Source organism: Octodon degus, unplaced genomic scaffold (assembly GCF_000260255.1).
Source record: "Octodon degus isolate 3935 unplaced genomic scaffold, OctDeg1.0 scaffold00034, whole genome shotgun sequence".
Classification (NCBI taxonomy): Eukaryota; Metazoa; Chordata; class Mammalia; order Rodentia; family Octodontidae; genus Octodon; species Octodon degus.
This window is the reverse complement of record NW_004524610.1, coordinates 12,947,753-12,963,260: the sequence shown is the minus strand read 5'-3', so window position 1 is coordinate 12,963,260 and position 15,508 is coordinate 12,947,753. Positions and strand designations below refer to the sequence as shown.

The 15,508-nt window shown below is 45.9% G+C and overlaps 1 protein-coding gene across 4 annotated transcripts in view; it reads right to left on the bottom strand.

The window, feature by feature from the left end:
* The window catches only part of L3mbtl3 (L3MBTL3, histone methyl-lysine binding protein), a 113,190-nt gene that overhangs the window by 25,483 nt on the left and 72,199 nt on the right, over nucleotides 1–15,508 (bottom strand). For all 4 annotated transcript variants that reach the window (XM_023714280.1, XM_004630254.3, XM_023714281.1 and 1 more), the window contains 3 exons: nucleotides 14,264–14,378; nucleotides 13,061–13,163; nucleotides 5,669–5,818 (listed from right to left, as the gene is read on the bottom strand). In XM_023714280.1, the coding sequence (XP_023570048.1) occupies nucleotides 5,669–5,818; nucleotides 13,061–13,163; nucleotides 14,264–14,378 (368 nt within the window). The remainder of the gene's footprint in view (nucleotides 1–5,668; nucleotides 5,819–13,060; nucleotides 13,164–14,263; nucleotides 14,379–15,508) is intronic.

The following is a 15,508-nucleotide window of genomic DNA, read 5'->3' as shown; positions in this document are numbered from 1 at the left end:
AAGTTCCCCAAGACTACTAATTAATTTGCATCCACTTTTAGAATGAGGCTCTAAATTAATTTCATTCTGCTGTGTGACAGTTTTGCAAAGTAAATATATATATATATATATATGCTTACAGTTTCCTAATTGAAGTGAGTTCATGTTCCCATGTTTTAATAGGGTACAGACAGGCTTTTGTGAGACCCTCCAAATTAGATTTGTATGAAAAATAGAAATCAGATTGAGAGCAGCAACTCTTGCAAGAGGCTCTACGCAACCCTGGAGTAGAAACGCTGGGCCTGGGACTGAGGCATTAGAGGCCATTTTAATGACTTCTAATGAACCGAGACTAGATCTCTTCATTAGAGTCGTGCAGCAGTGGGCATCTGCCTTACAAGGTAATATAAGCACTTGGCAGGCATTTAAAGATGTTTTATTGTGTTCCTGTGGTTATGTCTAAGCAGGCTTAAACACTGGAGCTTAAAACATTTAAGTGATTTCTTAATAGAGACAGCACCCAGTTTAGAACTCAAGGGCAAGCAGCTCTAAGACAGACCAATGAGAGGAAGCCTCAGCAGGGCGGACGCCCGAGGCTTCCCAACCGACAACACACTGTGAATTGTGACTGCAGAGAGGAGCGTTCACATTGGCCACCATTCCCAAAGCCCGGCATCTAGCCCGCTGGGCTGTCACCTGGTGCTTGCTGGATATGAGGACTCCAGCGATGCACCTGCACTTCCTGACTCATGCCCTCTGGTGGCAGTGCCTTAAAAGCCACCTGGGGCAAACTGAAGTTAGAGACCCAAGACCTGTGGTTTTATTAAGATCTGCAGGAAAACACATCTTTTTACTCAGCTGAGGAGACGCATCACAGGAAAAGCTGCCACCTTGCTGCTGGGGCCCTCTGGAGGAGGTTTTAGGTACCGGGAGTTAAACCCATGGCCTTGCACATACCAAGCCAGAGTCCTATGACTTTGCTACTACAGCCCTAAGAATAAAGGAGTTTTCAGTGAACAAAAAGGACCCACAGCCACTGTCTCTGAGGCTATAAAACTGTGATGGTGGGTGGTGACTGACAGTCACCACCAATGCGCTTAGCTGCATGGGAGGGTGCTAGCTGCTCAGCAGGCCCGGTGGGGAGCAGGACAGCTGCCACTGCCTTGCAGAGCTTACTTACACGTGAGCAAGGTGCACACCCTGAGGAGGTGCTCGGGAAATAAACTCAACAGCACCCGAAGTGTAACTTACAGAAATGCTAGATGAATACCCAGGAGAAACCAAAGCTGCCTTGAGCAAAGACAGGGAGCCCCAGCCTGGAAAGATGAGGGGTGGTAAGAGGACAGATGAAAGTTCTAGGTGGAGGGAAGAGCGTGCCCGAGGACAGGCAGGCTGACGCACTTGGCTGAGAAGAGACTGGTAGAGAAGATGCTGGAGGCTGAGATGGGCCAGGTAACACAGGTGTCTGCAGGCCATGTGAAGAATCAAGGACTGTCTTAGTTACTCTTCTCTCGTTGCTCGGACAAACACCTGACACTCAAAATGAAGGAAGGAAAGGTTTATTTAGCTCACAGTTACTGGAGGTTTCTGTCCATATTCTTCTGGGTCCAACGCAGAGCAGCACATAGCAGAAAGCCACCTTTCATGGTGGCAGCAAAGAGCAAGAGCACAAGGGAGAAGGAGCAGAGTTCAAGCAGCTGGCTTCTCTTCCCACTTTACACTGTAATGCAAACTACCTGCCCCAGCGCAGGGGCAGCATCCACACCGCAGTAATCAAACACAAACTGCAGAAGCTGCCCCAAGACTGCATGAGGCTTTGGAGGGACAACTATACAGAAACCATAACAAGGTTCCAAGGAACTAACATCTAGCATACATAAAGAACTCTAAAAAATCAGAGCCCCCAAATTTAAAGACTCAGTCCAAAATGCCCATGTGAAATAATTATATACATCTTAGATAAAGTACAAATAGCAAATAAATATACATGAAAAATGTTCAACATCACAGTCATTTAAGAGATGCAAACTGAAACAACGCTGAGATTCCACCTCACTCCAGAAAGAAGGGCTATCATCAAGAAATCAACCAAGAACCAATGCCAAGAGCGGTGCGGTTCCGGGAAAAAGGAGCCCTTCTCCATTGTTGGTGGGAGTGTAGACTGGTACAAGTACTGTGGTGATCGAGGAGAGTCCTGAAAATACTAAAACTAGAGGTTCCATTTGACCTAGCTATTCCCCACTGCGGTATGTACCCAAAAGAATTCAAAGCATACAGCGCGGCAATAGGTGCACAGCCACGCCTATGGTGGCACAGACTGTAATAGCTAAATCTTGGAACCAGCCCAAATGCCTGTCACCTGGTGAATGGATAAAGAAGGTGGGGTTTTTCAATACAGTGGAGTGCTACTCATCCATAAAGGATAGGCTTGAGACACTTGTAGGTAGATGGGTGCACCTCAAGACCATGTTCTTTAAGTGAAATAAATGTAACCTGCGCTGTCTCTCTGGTGTGAGAACCGAAAGTGTACGAGGGCCAAAATGAACACAGAAAGGGTATAGGGCAATGGGAAGACACTGCTCACATGAAAGGGGGAGCAAGGGAGGGGCAAGTGGGAACAGAAAAGGGACCAGAAAATAAGGGGAGCATAAAAGGAAAGTGATGCACACAAAGCTTCTATAAATAAACAGGGAAGAGTGGTTGAAGGAAGAGGAGGGCACTGGGGAAAAAGCAGCAAGACTGGTCAGACAGGGACAGCTTCCCTACGGTGAATGTGATCATGTGTATGTAAAATGTACCAATAACACAGAAGAATCAAGGTGCTTATTCTAAGTACCCAGAGGGCCCTGAGCAGCCTGCACAGCTCTAGCCTGGATGATCCGCGAGGTGGGGAATGGCTCCAAATGTGAATTATAAGAAGGTTGCAGGAGAGTGGAGGGGAAGTTGTGTTAGGGAAGGACCTGAAAATCAGGTGCCCTGGGACCTTCTCGAGGAGGTGGCCCTTAAAATACTGCCGTGGCCTAAGAAGGCTATGCATGCTCCTCATGTGGTCCTGCACCAAGGGCAATGCCAGCACCTTCCTCACCCTGGGATGGCCTGGCATGGGGAGAGGCCTTGACACAGGAGGCCTGAGATGGTGCAGAGCCACTGCCTGAGCCTGCCTGCATCCCTGGCTCCCACACACGCCCCAGGCCCGACGCCGCCTGCCGCACCTGCGCGGCTCTCCCCATCCGCCTCCAGGCTCCACGCAGAACGGTGGACCTGCTGGGGCATCAGTGGGTGTGCACAGCCTTCCTCTATCACGGAGGGGACACAGCTCAGCTCCCTCCGCCTTGTTGGGCCACACCAGACTGCATGTGTCACACGGCCCCACAGCTGTCCAGTCTGCACCCTGCCCCAAGCGGTGCTTCCACTGGCACCCAGGGGCTCCTGGCGCCTTCCCGGCCTGCCTCGCCACTGAGCTCCCCTCCTGACGGCTTGGCATGGCCACGGGAGCTGGAGCACCAACACCTTTCCTTGGGCTTTGCTTCTGGGCACACAGACTGTCTCTTGCTGTTCCCACATGCATTAGAAAAAGAGAGAGAGACTGGCAACCGAATTTAGCAAATTGAAAACGGTGCAAAGAAAGCACAGTACAACCCAGTGGGAAACTACATTCAGGTGAGCAAGGAGTGAGTAAAGGAGGGCCGTAATTTGCTTTTGCCAGCATCATCTTCAGCAATCCACTGAATTGAACCTAGGAATAGGAAAGGCACCGGCATCCTTTGTTTTCCTCCTAAAGACAAAAAGAATGAATACAGGCTGAGCGTCCCTCATCCAAAAACCCAGAATTCAAAATGTTGCAAAACTGAAAACTCTTTGAAGGATTTTGGACCACTTCAGATTCAGCATGTTCAATGGCCAAAATCTATACCAACGGTTAACGTCTAAATCCAATAATCCCTAACCTGAAACACTTCTGGTGCCAGGCACTGCGAACAAGGGATATGCAGTCTGTGCTATGAAAAACCAAGTAACCCAAGCCTCTTTTAACAACACTAATAAAAAGTAGCAGGGCTTATGGGATTATTACTGCTTAGCAGACACTACCCGAAGAGCTTGACACTAAGACTTTCATTGCATATAATCCTGATAAACTGAGGGGCAAAGCGGAGCGCTTCTGCGGCATCACAGCTCACACACCCGGCGGGTGGGAGAGCCCAGATGTGAGGCCGCGCTGCTGATCTGCTCCTCTGTGGAGAAGAAAGCCCTGTGCCGCTCTTGTGGGCTGTGCCTCAGTGACTAACTCCCTGAGTCTGCAGGGCCCGCAGGTGAGAAACACGTGCTCTCAAGCCCTGCGTCCAGAGCCCAGATGGCCACGCTTAACAATAGGCGCAGAGCAAAGTGCTCAAGCGGGCTGGAAAAGGAAGCTGGGGGCATCATTTTTTTATGTCTGCTGAAAGTCTCTCACCAGCTGCAAACCTTAAACCACAGGGAAGTACTAAGCGGAAGAGGCCTCATCACTGACAGCCTTTATTGAGGAAAGTGGCACGTAAGGAAAGTTTCCACAAAAACCAAAAATCACCCTACCCTTGACGAGCACCAAAAATGCTTAATATATTTTTAAAATGCCAGGAGTTATTTTTAGAGAGCTTTCACTTTTCCACCAGGAATTACAGACGCATTTAATAAACTTGAAATTACTTAGCACCCCTAGGTCTGAGGGACTGGTTTCTTAATGAAACAGAACGCTCCTATGTCTCACAATCTCTGTTCTTCGGACCTCGTGGTATACCTGCAATTCCCCGGGTGGAACCGACTCACTGCTGCTTGGTTCTGTGGAGAGACAGGAGGAGAGCAGACCCGGCCGCGGAGTCCGCCTGGCGGCACTATCACAACTGCGACGTGCCCACCCCTCAGCTTTGATGCAGAGAGTGAGTGCGATGCACCGCAAGCCTCAATGAGCCCGCAGAGTTTAATTCTGAACATCACAGAGCAAGGTCCAGCTTCCACGGACAGGGATCAAGTCTCCTCTCCCCGGGGACAAGTTTAACCCTACACTGTTTCACCCCTGGGAATCACTGTGAGAACTCTGAAATTCTCACACATAAACACATGCACAACTACAAGGCTAGCTATGTCACACGCTCAGGATTTTCCTGAGAAGAAAGCAATGCACAGTACTGAGAGACAAATAGAGGACCTTTTTTTTTTTTTTTGCAGAACCAGGGATGCAACTCAGGCCCTTGCGCTTGCCAGGGAAGCACTTATTCTACTGAGTCATCTCCCCAGCCCCAAGGACCTCTTTCTTTAACTTCCTCAAGACATCATTTTTGACCCTGAAATACATTTCAGGTAAGGTTCCACTCTTATTTTTGGTGAGACATGCTTCCACTATGTTGCCCAGGCTGGCCTTGAACTCTTGGGCTCAAGCGATCCGATGCTCTGGCCTCAGCCTCCTGAGTAGCTAGGACTACAAATTAAGAGACCAGCAAGAAAGGAGAAAGGTTTTTTGATTTCCAGGGAAAATGCGAGTGAGGACAGACGAGGAGGTTTTCGAGTACTGAGCTCCAACATCATTTCACATGGAGTCAAACGCACTTTCCACAATGCACATATAAACATGGCCACAGAACACAACAGAGAGGAGGCGGATGACCTCCTCAGTCACTGTGCTTCTGAACGCCGGGAACAGCACCACTTCTGTTACCTGACTTCAGGAGGCGAGGGGCTTTCATTTGTGTCTGTCTTCTTCGCTCTTGGAAATGCGAGGCTGGGTACATGCATCTCACCACTTAAGCGGTCTGGGAAAATGCGTTCTTTATTCAAATTGATATCTGAGTAGGGACAGCTGGCAGCACTGACAAAAGAGAAAGAAAAGGACACTTCTGTTAGAACATACCTACTACGCTTCAAAGAAAATGACAGGCTACAGAATACAAAATTCACATGTACTATACTTGTATATGTATTTCCACATGTGTATACGTGTGATTAAATATTCATACACACATACAGAAACATTCTGTCTACAAAATACATGAAATATATTCAGACTGAAAACATCTTCACACTAGATTTGAAGAAGCAAGCTGAGCCCACACTGGGAACTGAGCAATGGTTATGGAAGAACTCCCACAGGTATGTACAAGGGCAGGACCCGGCCTCACATCTGGCAACCAGTGGCCTCCAGAACAAAATGCTTAGGCCCTGTTGTAGGGCTGGGGCTACAGGTGGGAGAGCAATTAGGACTCAATCGAGCAGGTCTGCTTCCCAAGGGATTCCCGGCCCAGGCAGTCACCAGCGATTCAGTTTCCTCTGGCACAGTCACTGCGCTCTCAGAAGCAAGGCAGGCAGGGAGTGTTCCGTCTCCACATCCGCACCTGGTGTCCCACAGAATACCTGTGTGGTCTACCCTGAGCAGCAATGGCGGAACTGGGATGACTCCGACCCGATGTCTCGTTTCCCTTCCAGCTGGGTCTACACACCGGTCTCTTAAGGTCTACTGGGGAAACCACTCCCATTATGTAAGCAGAGGAGATCAAAGTCTCTGGATGTGAATTAAGGATCTGTCAGTGGATGCCTGGGCCTCCTCTCCACATTCCAGGCTCCAGAACAATGGCCTCAGCCCATGCTTCAGGCCTGCAATGCGCATGATGATCTCCAACTAACTGCGAATTCTGCCCCTCTGTTTTTATGACATCTTTCTAAAGCTGAAAATGGGTTGGACCTTAGGTGAGTGCATTTACATCTTACTTGTTCTTTAGGCTAGGTGATGAATGTTGTGAGAATGTTGACTATCATGCAGGAAATGGTTTTAAGCCTTGCCTATCTATCATCCACCAAGTGAATGATAACTCGGTCCTGGGAAAAAGAGGGAAGAACTTGAGAATGCACTCAGGCAACACTAGCCTGTAACATTCACTAGATAAAAGGAAAAAAATGCAAGCTTGATTTAACTAGATGCTATGCTGCCCTGGTATCTTGAGTAAGAAAAGTAAGTCACATTGCGTCATGTGCTGACATAAATTTACAGCATTAACCCAACAAATCCCACTAATACTATGGACCACTTACTTTGTATTAAGTATTGGGCTAAGTGCTCCATGTGCAACACTTTAATCTTTTTAAGACCTTCTGAGGAAGGCATCTCAAACCACAAAGTGGTGTTTGAAATGATGAAGTGATTTCAGTCTTTACTTCATTCACTGGTTCAGCAAGTATTTACTGAGTGTTTGTTGTGGGCTACATGACTTACTAAGCAGTGGAAACACAATGGAAAATGAAGGCAGGAGCCCTGGTCTCCTGGAGCAGATATGGATCATGCAAGGACTGGAGACCACATTAACCCCAGGAGGCTGGGAGGGTGAGGAGAGAGTAAGGAAAGGTCCCTGTGACTGGACGCCGCAAAGATTCACTGGATTTGCAGATGGACATGTCCCTGCCCCCATACCACAGTCACTGGTGCAGTGCAGACCACCTATACTCTGAGCCCTGAGGGCAGAGCCTCATCTTTCTGCTCAAATAAATGAAGGCAAAATGTCTATTTATATCTTCCCATGGCAAGTTGGAGAGATTAGAGGAAGGTAGACTGCTGGCCAGAATGACTTATTCTTTAAGTAGTTCCACACTTTTTCTTTTTCTTTTTTTTTACACAAACTGCCTGAGTAAGGGAAGAACTGCAAACTCTCAATCAAAAATAATAAAACAAACACATTTCTCAGCTGGGAGGCTGAGGCAGAAGATTGTTATGTTCAAAGCTAGACTGAACAACTTGGAGACTTAGGAAGACCCTGTCTCAGAGAGAAAAGAGAAGAGAAGAGAGTGCTCAGTGCAAATGCCCTAGATTTCATTCACAGTACAAGAGAGACTGAGAGAATAAGAAGGAGGGAGAGGGAGAGAGAGAGAGACAGACAGACAGAGAGACAGAGCTATGTGAAGTTGCACCCAACCTGTATTGCTTTGCAGAGCGCTGGACCATTCACACCTCCCATGAGAGTCCATTCTACCCTCCCGATAAGCAGGGCCCTGCCCTCTCTATCTATGCCTGCCTAATGTACAGAGATACTAAGCGGGCACTCAAAGGCATGTGTTCCATGGACAGATGGATCTATGTTTAGTTAATGAGGTCCATAGTCACACATTTTTAAAACGAATATTCCATAGATTTTATAGACACACTTTAGGGGTAGTGGAAATACTGTTTTGTTACATTTTTTTATTTCTCTAAGATCAAATTTTACATAGAAATATTGTAGGTACTAGTCATGCAGAATATCTACTTTTATTGAGCTCTAATTCCCCTTTAAGCCCTTCATGTATTTTGTTTCTCAGTCATCCAAAGGAATGAACTGACCAAAGGAAATAGGACACAACCTGTATTGAAGCTCCCTTGCTACAGAGCTACAGCTTAGCAACCAGACTACTGCACGCCCCTGGCCACCAAGGAAACTGCCACACCCACACCCACACCCAGCCCAACTCTTCCACAGATCACTGCTATTTGAACATCAAAAAAGGGGGAGGAAGTTTTCATATTCTCAGGCTTCATTCCTGAAATGCAAGTTCTGCTGCTCACGTTTCCTAGAACAAATCCAGTCTGTAATCTTTAGAGACAGTAATAACATAATGCTAGTCAAAACAGTCTTCTGCTTATGTGTTCATAAAACTGACTATTCTTGCTAAAGGAGCAACTTCCTTATCCAAGTAGAGAATTCAAGTTGTGATTTATGTAGATTCTCAGGAAATTACTCTAAAGAGACTTTTCTCATTATGTTTTCCTAAACACAGCATATCTTAGCAAGGATACAAATCCATGCCAGTGAAACAAACCTTCCGGAGACCGTCCCTGGTGAGAAAGCTCTTCCACGAGCCTACTCATAGGACACAAAACAGGCTGTGCCTGTTACAGATGAAAATGCTGCTGATGAAGGGAAGATCAGAAGGCTGACAGAAATCCTGCCTGTAAAGACCAGGTCAGGGAGGTTTCTGCTGGGAAGAAGGACTACACTGGTTCATTTGTGTCATGGTTTGGCAAACAATTTGTTTGAATTTTGCTAATGTCCACAGATTTTGCCTGAGATTGAGATTAAACATGGCAGACTGATTAATGAGAAATCTCAAAGCAGCTGAATATTGAGGCAGTGGCATGGCTATTGTTGGGGGCTTTCAGTCAGCCTTATGTTGAGAATCAAGAGCAAAGAACCCAGCTGGATGATTTAAAATGCTGTGGAAGAAATCTGTGGAATGCAGAGACAAAGCTGAGGATCGCCCTTGCTGGGAAAGAACAAGAGAATGGAAAGGATGGCCTGAGGATATCACAGGTCTCCACCCTTTGCAGCCTCAGAATTGCAAAGGTCAGGGACTTTGACTGGGGGGGGGGGGGGGGGAAGCTGCAGAGCCTCATATTCCAGAATGGAGTCAGCAACCACACCAGCTTCCAGAATGGCACTTGCACAGAGAATTTGCTCCTTGGAATCAGGGTAAGAGTGCTCAATGACCCGGATTCTTGACCCCTACAGCCAAGAGAGAAGAAAGCCTGGCTACTGCTCCAGCTGGCAGCAGACCTTGGCATCACCCACATGGCACTGGCTTTAGGTGCATGCAGAACACAGTGTTCTGAGGTTAAGAAGGCTTCCACCTAGATTTCAGAAGACCTGGAAGACTAGACAGTGTGCTCCTGGAGGGTAGTACGCAAAGCTTTCAGTGGAAATCCCAGTAGTTTAAAAAAGCCAGGATTATGGATCATCTAAGGGAATCTGCGAGGGGGCAAAGCAGGCCTAAGAGAGAAGCCATGGGAGTTATCACCAAAAGTGCCACAGGGCTGGAGCCATGTAAGGCCTTTGGAGCTCACAACTCACCACAGATTGCTTCAGATGTTCCACTTGGAACTGTAGGATTTAATGTTTGCCCTGCTGGATTTAGGACTTGTATTCGTCCCAGTGCTTTGTACTCCCCTGTAGTTTGTACCTTCTGAAACGGTGATGTTTATCTTGTGCCACTGATGGAAGTGTTTCACCTTTTTGTTTGTACAGGGGCTCACAGCTAAGAGTTTGCCTTAGGTCTTGGTGGAGACTTGGGACTTGGACTTTTCAGCAATGCTGAAACTGTTAGGAGTTTGGCAACTCTTAGAGATGGACTTAAATGCCTGCTGCACAAAGGAATGTGCATGAATCTTTGGAGGTCCAGGGGCAGAAGGTTATGGTTTGTGTCTGGCTATCCCCCCAAAGCCTCATGAGGCAGACTTCTAGAGTTCGTGATTAACTCATGATCCACTGGGATTATGGGTGTGAGTGCTGCTGGGATTATAGATATGAGTGCTATACCCAGGCTGGGGCAGATAGCACAAATGCAACTCTTGCTCTGTTGCTGTTGCTGCTGCTACTCTTTCCATTTGCTCTTGCTGCTTTGCTTTTTTTCTGCCACCATGAACTGCTGCCCCTGCCCTGTGCCGCTCTGCCTGGGAGCCAGCCAAGTATGGACTGCAACCTCCAGTAACTGTGAGCTAAATAAACATTTCCTTCCTTCATTTGGCGTGTCAGGTATTTGTCCAAGCAACAGGAGAAGAGTAACTGAGACGCTGGTCTTCCACGAATCTTCTCAAAATTTCTCCCTTAACCAGCACAGCGCTGCAGCAATGACAAAAGGCCCCCAGATAAATAATAAAATTTAGTGACCAGAGGCAGGTGGGCAAGGGAATGTCCAGGTCCCCCTGCACCCAATGAAAAGCTGCAGTGGATCAATGCACGGCGGGGCCTCAGCACAGACAGGACAGTCACAGAGATCTGACCATCGCAGGCAGACTGCCCCATGCAAGCCTGAAGCACTCCGAAAGAACTGCCAGAAGGTAGATTGGCTTCTTCCAGATGACCAAATTGAAATTTTAAATATTTAATTGCATCCCAACAACATATCGTCAGTGTTCATGTATTTTTCTGTTTCTTTACTCTTTTTCTTCACCATTTGAGAAAACTACCCTAGTCCAGTGAATGCCATGGGATTGCAGGGTAGTAGTAGGAAGGTAGACGTGCCAAAGTTTCAATGCTCATTAGTATTTTGTGTCTTCAGATGTAACGACAGGATGGCTTCCATAGCTGCATTACTGCATAATGTCCGTGACAAGCTCCTGGGGCGGTGCCCTGAGGGGCAGTATGCAGGGAGTCCGGTGGTAGCCAAGGCCAGCCTCCCAGCACTCACACTCAGAGGCAGGGGATGACAGGGTCAGGCCCATCCTGGACAATGTAATGAGACTGTCTTAGAAAACACAATAAAGGCGGGGTCTGAGAGGACCCTCACTGTGAAGGCCTGGGGTTAATGTCAAGTACTGAAAATCAATAGAAAGACCAGCCCTTGTGGTTGGACTGCTCTCCCATTCACCAGCCGTTCACGAAGGCAAGTCATCATCTCTCTCAAAATATGTAGGAAGGGGGCCTGGCCCTAGCTCAGTTCTTTAAGTGGCTGCTTCCACAAAGCTGTCAGCCTCAGGTGGTTGTAGTTCGATCCCCACAACCCTCCAGCCAGCCAAAAGTGCCCTGAAGGCATTCGAAGAGTCAAAATATGTAGGAAAATAATTGTTTCTAAACCATTAAAAAAAAAAAAAAAACCTACCTAATATGTATAAAGCAATTACAGGAATTCCTGGCACACAGGAAAAAATGCTCAAACACTACTACTTACTGAAAAACCAGCATTCAAAATTAAAGGATGAAAAAGATTCTGAGAACACAATGGATATTTATCACACTCCTGAATTACTTCTGACACGTAGAGCTATACAGCTTTTGAGAAATAATCTGGCTTCCCTGGCTAGGTAATATTTAATAACTTCTGAGATGTGTTTTTAAGTCAGCACTCTCCTCACATAACTCTGAGTCTGCAGCCCGTGCAAGCAAAGAAAAGGACTTTTAAGTAGCTGTTTGCAAACAGAATCACCGTCCTGTCTATGCTCAGATTTTGTTTTTCTTCTGGAACATATCAAACCTCATGAAAAAAAAAAAAAATCCTAGGGAGGAGAGTTGCATAAGGAAGATAAGCAGGATTTGAGGTTGAAAAGATGAAAAAGGAAATAATAGCCAGATGAAATTAATTGCACACGGTTTACAATTCCTAACTTTTGAGGATTAGGTAGCACAATTTCAGAATCCTACATTCCTAGATTTATGACTTACATAAACTAGATAAGTGAAAACCACTTTTCTTTCGGGGTAACCCAATTACTGTGCATTCACAGCATTTACAGAGACAAATTGTTACCTTAGTACACACCCACACGGGACATGCTGTTCTTTTTCAGTCTCAGAAATCAGAGGAATTTACTGGTATTTCAGTAATATTTCTTAGATGTCTACAAAGATTCCCAAGCCACTTGAACAATACATCAAATGTAAATGTAAGGATTTGGCTTCCTTTTGAATCTATCTAGCAGGAGTACGGGAAAAAATATGAAAAAATGGTTTCCCGACACTCACATTTTCACGTTTGACTATGTTTGTGTTTTCTGTCATCCTCATTGCTGATCTACAGTAGTGCTTTTTATCGCTCAAATTATCAAGTCACACAGTATTCTACTAAATAATCTCAATAAAGCCAGCCCTCTTCTCAGTATGTCAGAATGGTCAACCCACAACTACTTCTCAAGCCATGTATTTGTGAAATGGGTTAGGTTGCGACAGGCACGGTAGGCAGCACACATCTGCAATCCCAGCACAAGGAGGCTGAGGCAGGAGGAACACTGTCGTTTAAGGCCAGTCGGAGCTACAAAGAGAGATCAAAGCTAGCCTGAACTACTAGTGAGACCCTGTCTTAAGAGAAAAAAATAAATAAACCAAAAAAACCCCACTCAGGTTGCCAGGAAAAGCCAACTAACTAAACAATGTAAGTCTATTCTATAAATCGTGAATGTATTTGCTCCCAGAAAGATTTAACTTTAGAGATGTCCTTCAGTGTTTCATGGTCACCATGGCAACCCCATTGCTTATAGATCTGGGCTTAAAATTAGTTCACATCTGTCTAGAGTGAAGAAAATCATCTTCGTAATCTATAGACAGGGACCTTCTAATGATCTTCAGACTCCCTCATGTTAGGGAGCACCATGCCTACGTACCTCTGAGGGCCTAGGTGCCTGGAGCGCTTAAAGTGGCCAAGCCCCTTGCAGCCAAGCGTTGGGCATCCGCCTTGGTCAGAGGCTTCCATTAACTCTACAGAGCCTACGAAAAAGAAAAGAAGGCATTCGATTTCTTGAATGAACACAAACAGAAAACAGGAAATAGTGAGACACTTCTGCAAGTGGGAAAAGCCTGCTGACCTTTCTTCCACACTCAGATCCTCCTTTGCCCTGACTGCCCTGCATGCGGCCCCGAGCACCAGGCCCAGGCCTGGGTTGGAACAGACATGCAGGTCCACCTTTGGTTTTACTTTGCCATGTGAAAGGCACAACACAGATGTGTACTAAGTGGAAACGTGTCTGATAAATCTTCCAGTGGCAACACTAATATTCTTTAGGACTTGTGTACAGTATCTCTCTCATACGATGCACAATTTAATCGACAGTCCAGGTTTCACTACTGTAGACAAGCTAGAATGAATATCACGCACATTTACTGTGCCCTGATGTGGTTTGTATGCAGTACCCAGAAGTGAAGTGAAGGATACTTAATTTTTTTAAAACCTAATTATATATTTTCCCTGATATATTCATGTTACATATGTTACAACATAAATATCTTTCTCTATAATTAAAATTATGCTATGTTAGACTCTCTGTGTATCTTTTAACTGAATTAAGTGAAACTTACTGAGATAACTGTAGTTCACATGTGGTGTCGGGCAACAGAGGAGGATTTCTTTGACCCCCTCCCCAAGTCTCCCACTGGTAACACCTCTGCAAAGCTATAGTGTAGTTATTATTCGGACGCCAGCACTGATACAACTTTGATAGTCTGACAAACTGTTTTCTAAATATTCCGAGATAATTTTAAAAGGCAATATTTACTTCTAAATAAAAGCAGGAGACTGTCTATATATTACTTATTCAGGAAGTACATTTTCTTACTTTTGTGACTACGGTCATTAAATATATTAAAAAGGGTAACACTGAGAATTATGCAGTAGACAAAAAAAAAAAAAAAAGAGAGAGAGAGAGAGAGAAGAGAAGGCAGTGAAGAATGTTAAGTATGCTACACTAGAGAATGGAGGCCTGGGAGACAGCTCAGTGGCACAGTGCCTGTCTGACAAGCGCAAGGTCCTGAGTTCAATTCCTGATAGCAATAAAATGGAGCATTTGTCAAGTTATCCTCATGACTCTTACTCAAAGGAGGCTGAAGAGGGTGTCCGGTCTTGGAACACCAGCCCACAGGGTGGATATCAGGGGAATCAGCATCTATCCAGTAGTCATACGTACTGCTCCAGCCATCGAAGTGAACCTGGCAAACAGGAGGACAGGAACAGTGACAAACCTCCCCAGAGCAAGCGCCACCCACGGCAGCCATTCTTACTCTCCTCAAACGCAGCAGACAGGCAATTGGATATCCAAGAAATCATTTCAATTGCTGAAAGCACTTCACTTACAGGAGGAGATAAAAGTTCGAATACCTTCCACATAAAATCGACCTGTCAATACAAGCCCCACCACAGGCGTTTCTAGGCCGACATCGGTTCGACAGGTACTCGGTGCTTAGCTCTGAATGTCATGAGCACCTTGCGTACAGGAACTGAGGTGACATCTTCATGCGATCAACACCTAGCGCCAGCACCAAGGCTGGGGCTATTTTAAAATCCAGGGAGGGAGGAAGAGGGCCTGAATGGCAAGGGAGGAGACACGGCAGAGGGAGGCCTTTCAAGCACAAAAGTTAAAAAAAGAAACTCAGTATTTTACTAGAAACACCTGACTTATAAACTATTCCTCCACCAAATACATTCATAAATGAATTCTTGTAAATAACGAAACCGCCTCTCATAGACAAGTTGCCATCTTTACTGGGGAAGACAGCTAGTCAGTCCTTTCATCACGTCACTAGGCAGCAGTATGTATCTTCTGAGGTAAAAGGACCCACTAGAATTATTTTAACAATTTACTTTTCAATGAGTTTGCCAGTTAGGTTTCTTTCATGAAAGTCTATGAATCTCTCAGGAGGATTACTACGAGTCCAAGCTGCATAGTGAGACCCTACACTTCCCCCCCCCAAAAAAAAAAAAAAAAGAATTCAAAGATCAAAAGCTGACGACATCTAAGCAAGCCACCAAATTCAACAGTCATAAAGGATAAGACTGATCAGCCGGTGTGGGGTGCATACATGTGATCCCAGCACTTGGGAGGCTGAGGCAGGAGGGTCGCTGTGATTTTGACACAAACCTGTGCTACAAAGTGAGCTCATGGCCAGCCTGAAATACAGTGAGACCCTGTCTCAAAAAAGACAAAATCGATCAGTTTGACTACATAAAAATTTAACACTTCAAAGTAGCAAAAATGACCACAAGCAAGATGGAAGATCCACATGACACCCAAGAGGCCCCTCTGCCACACAGGTGACAAAACATTTCTTTCTTTACTAAA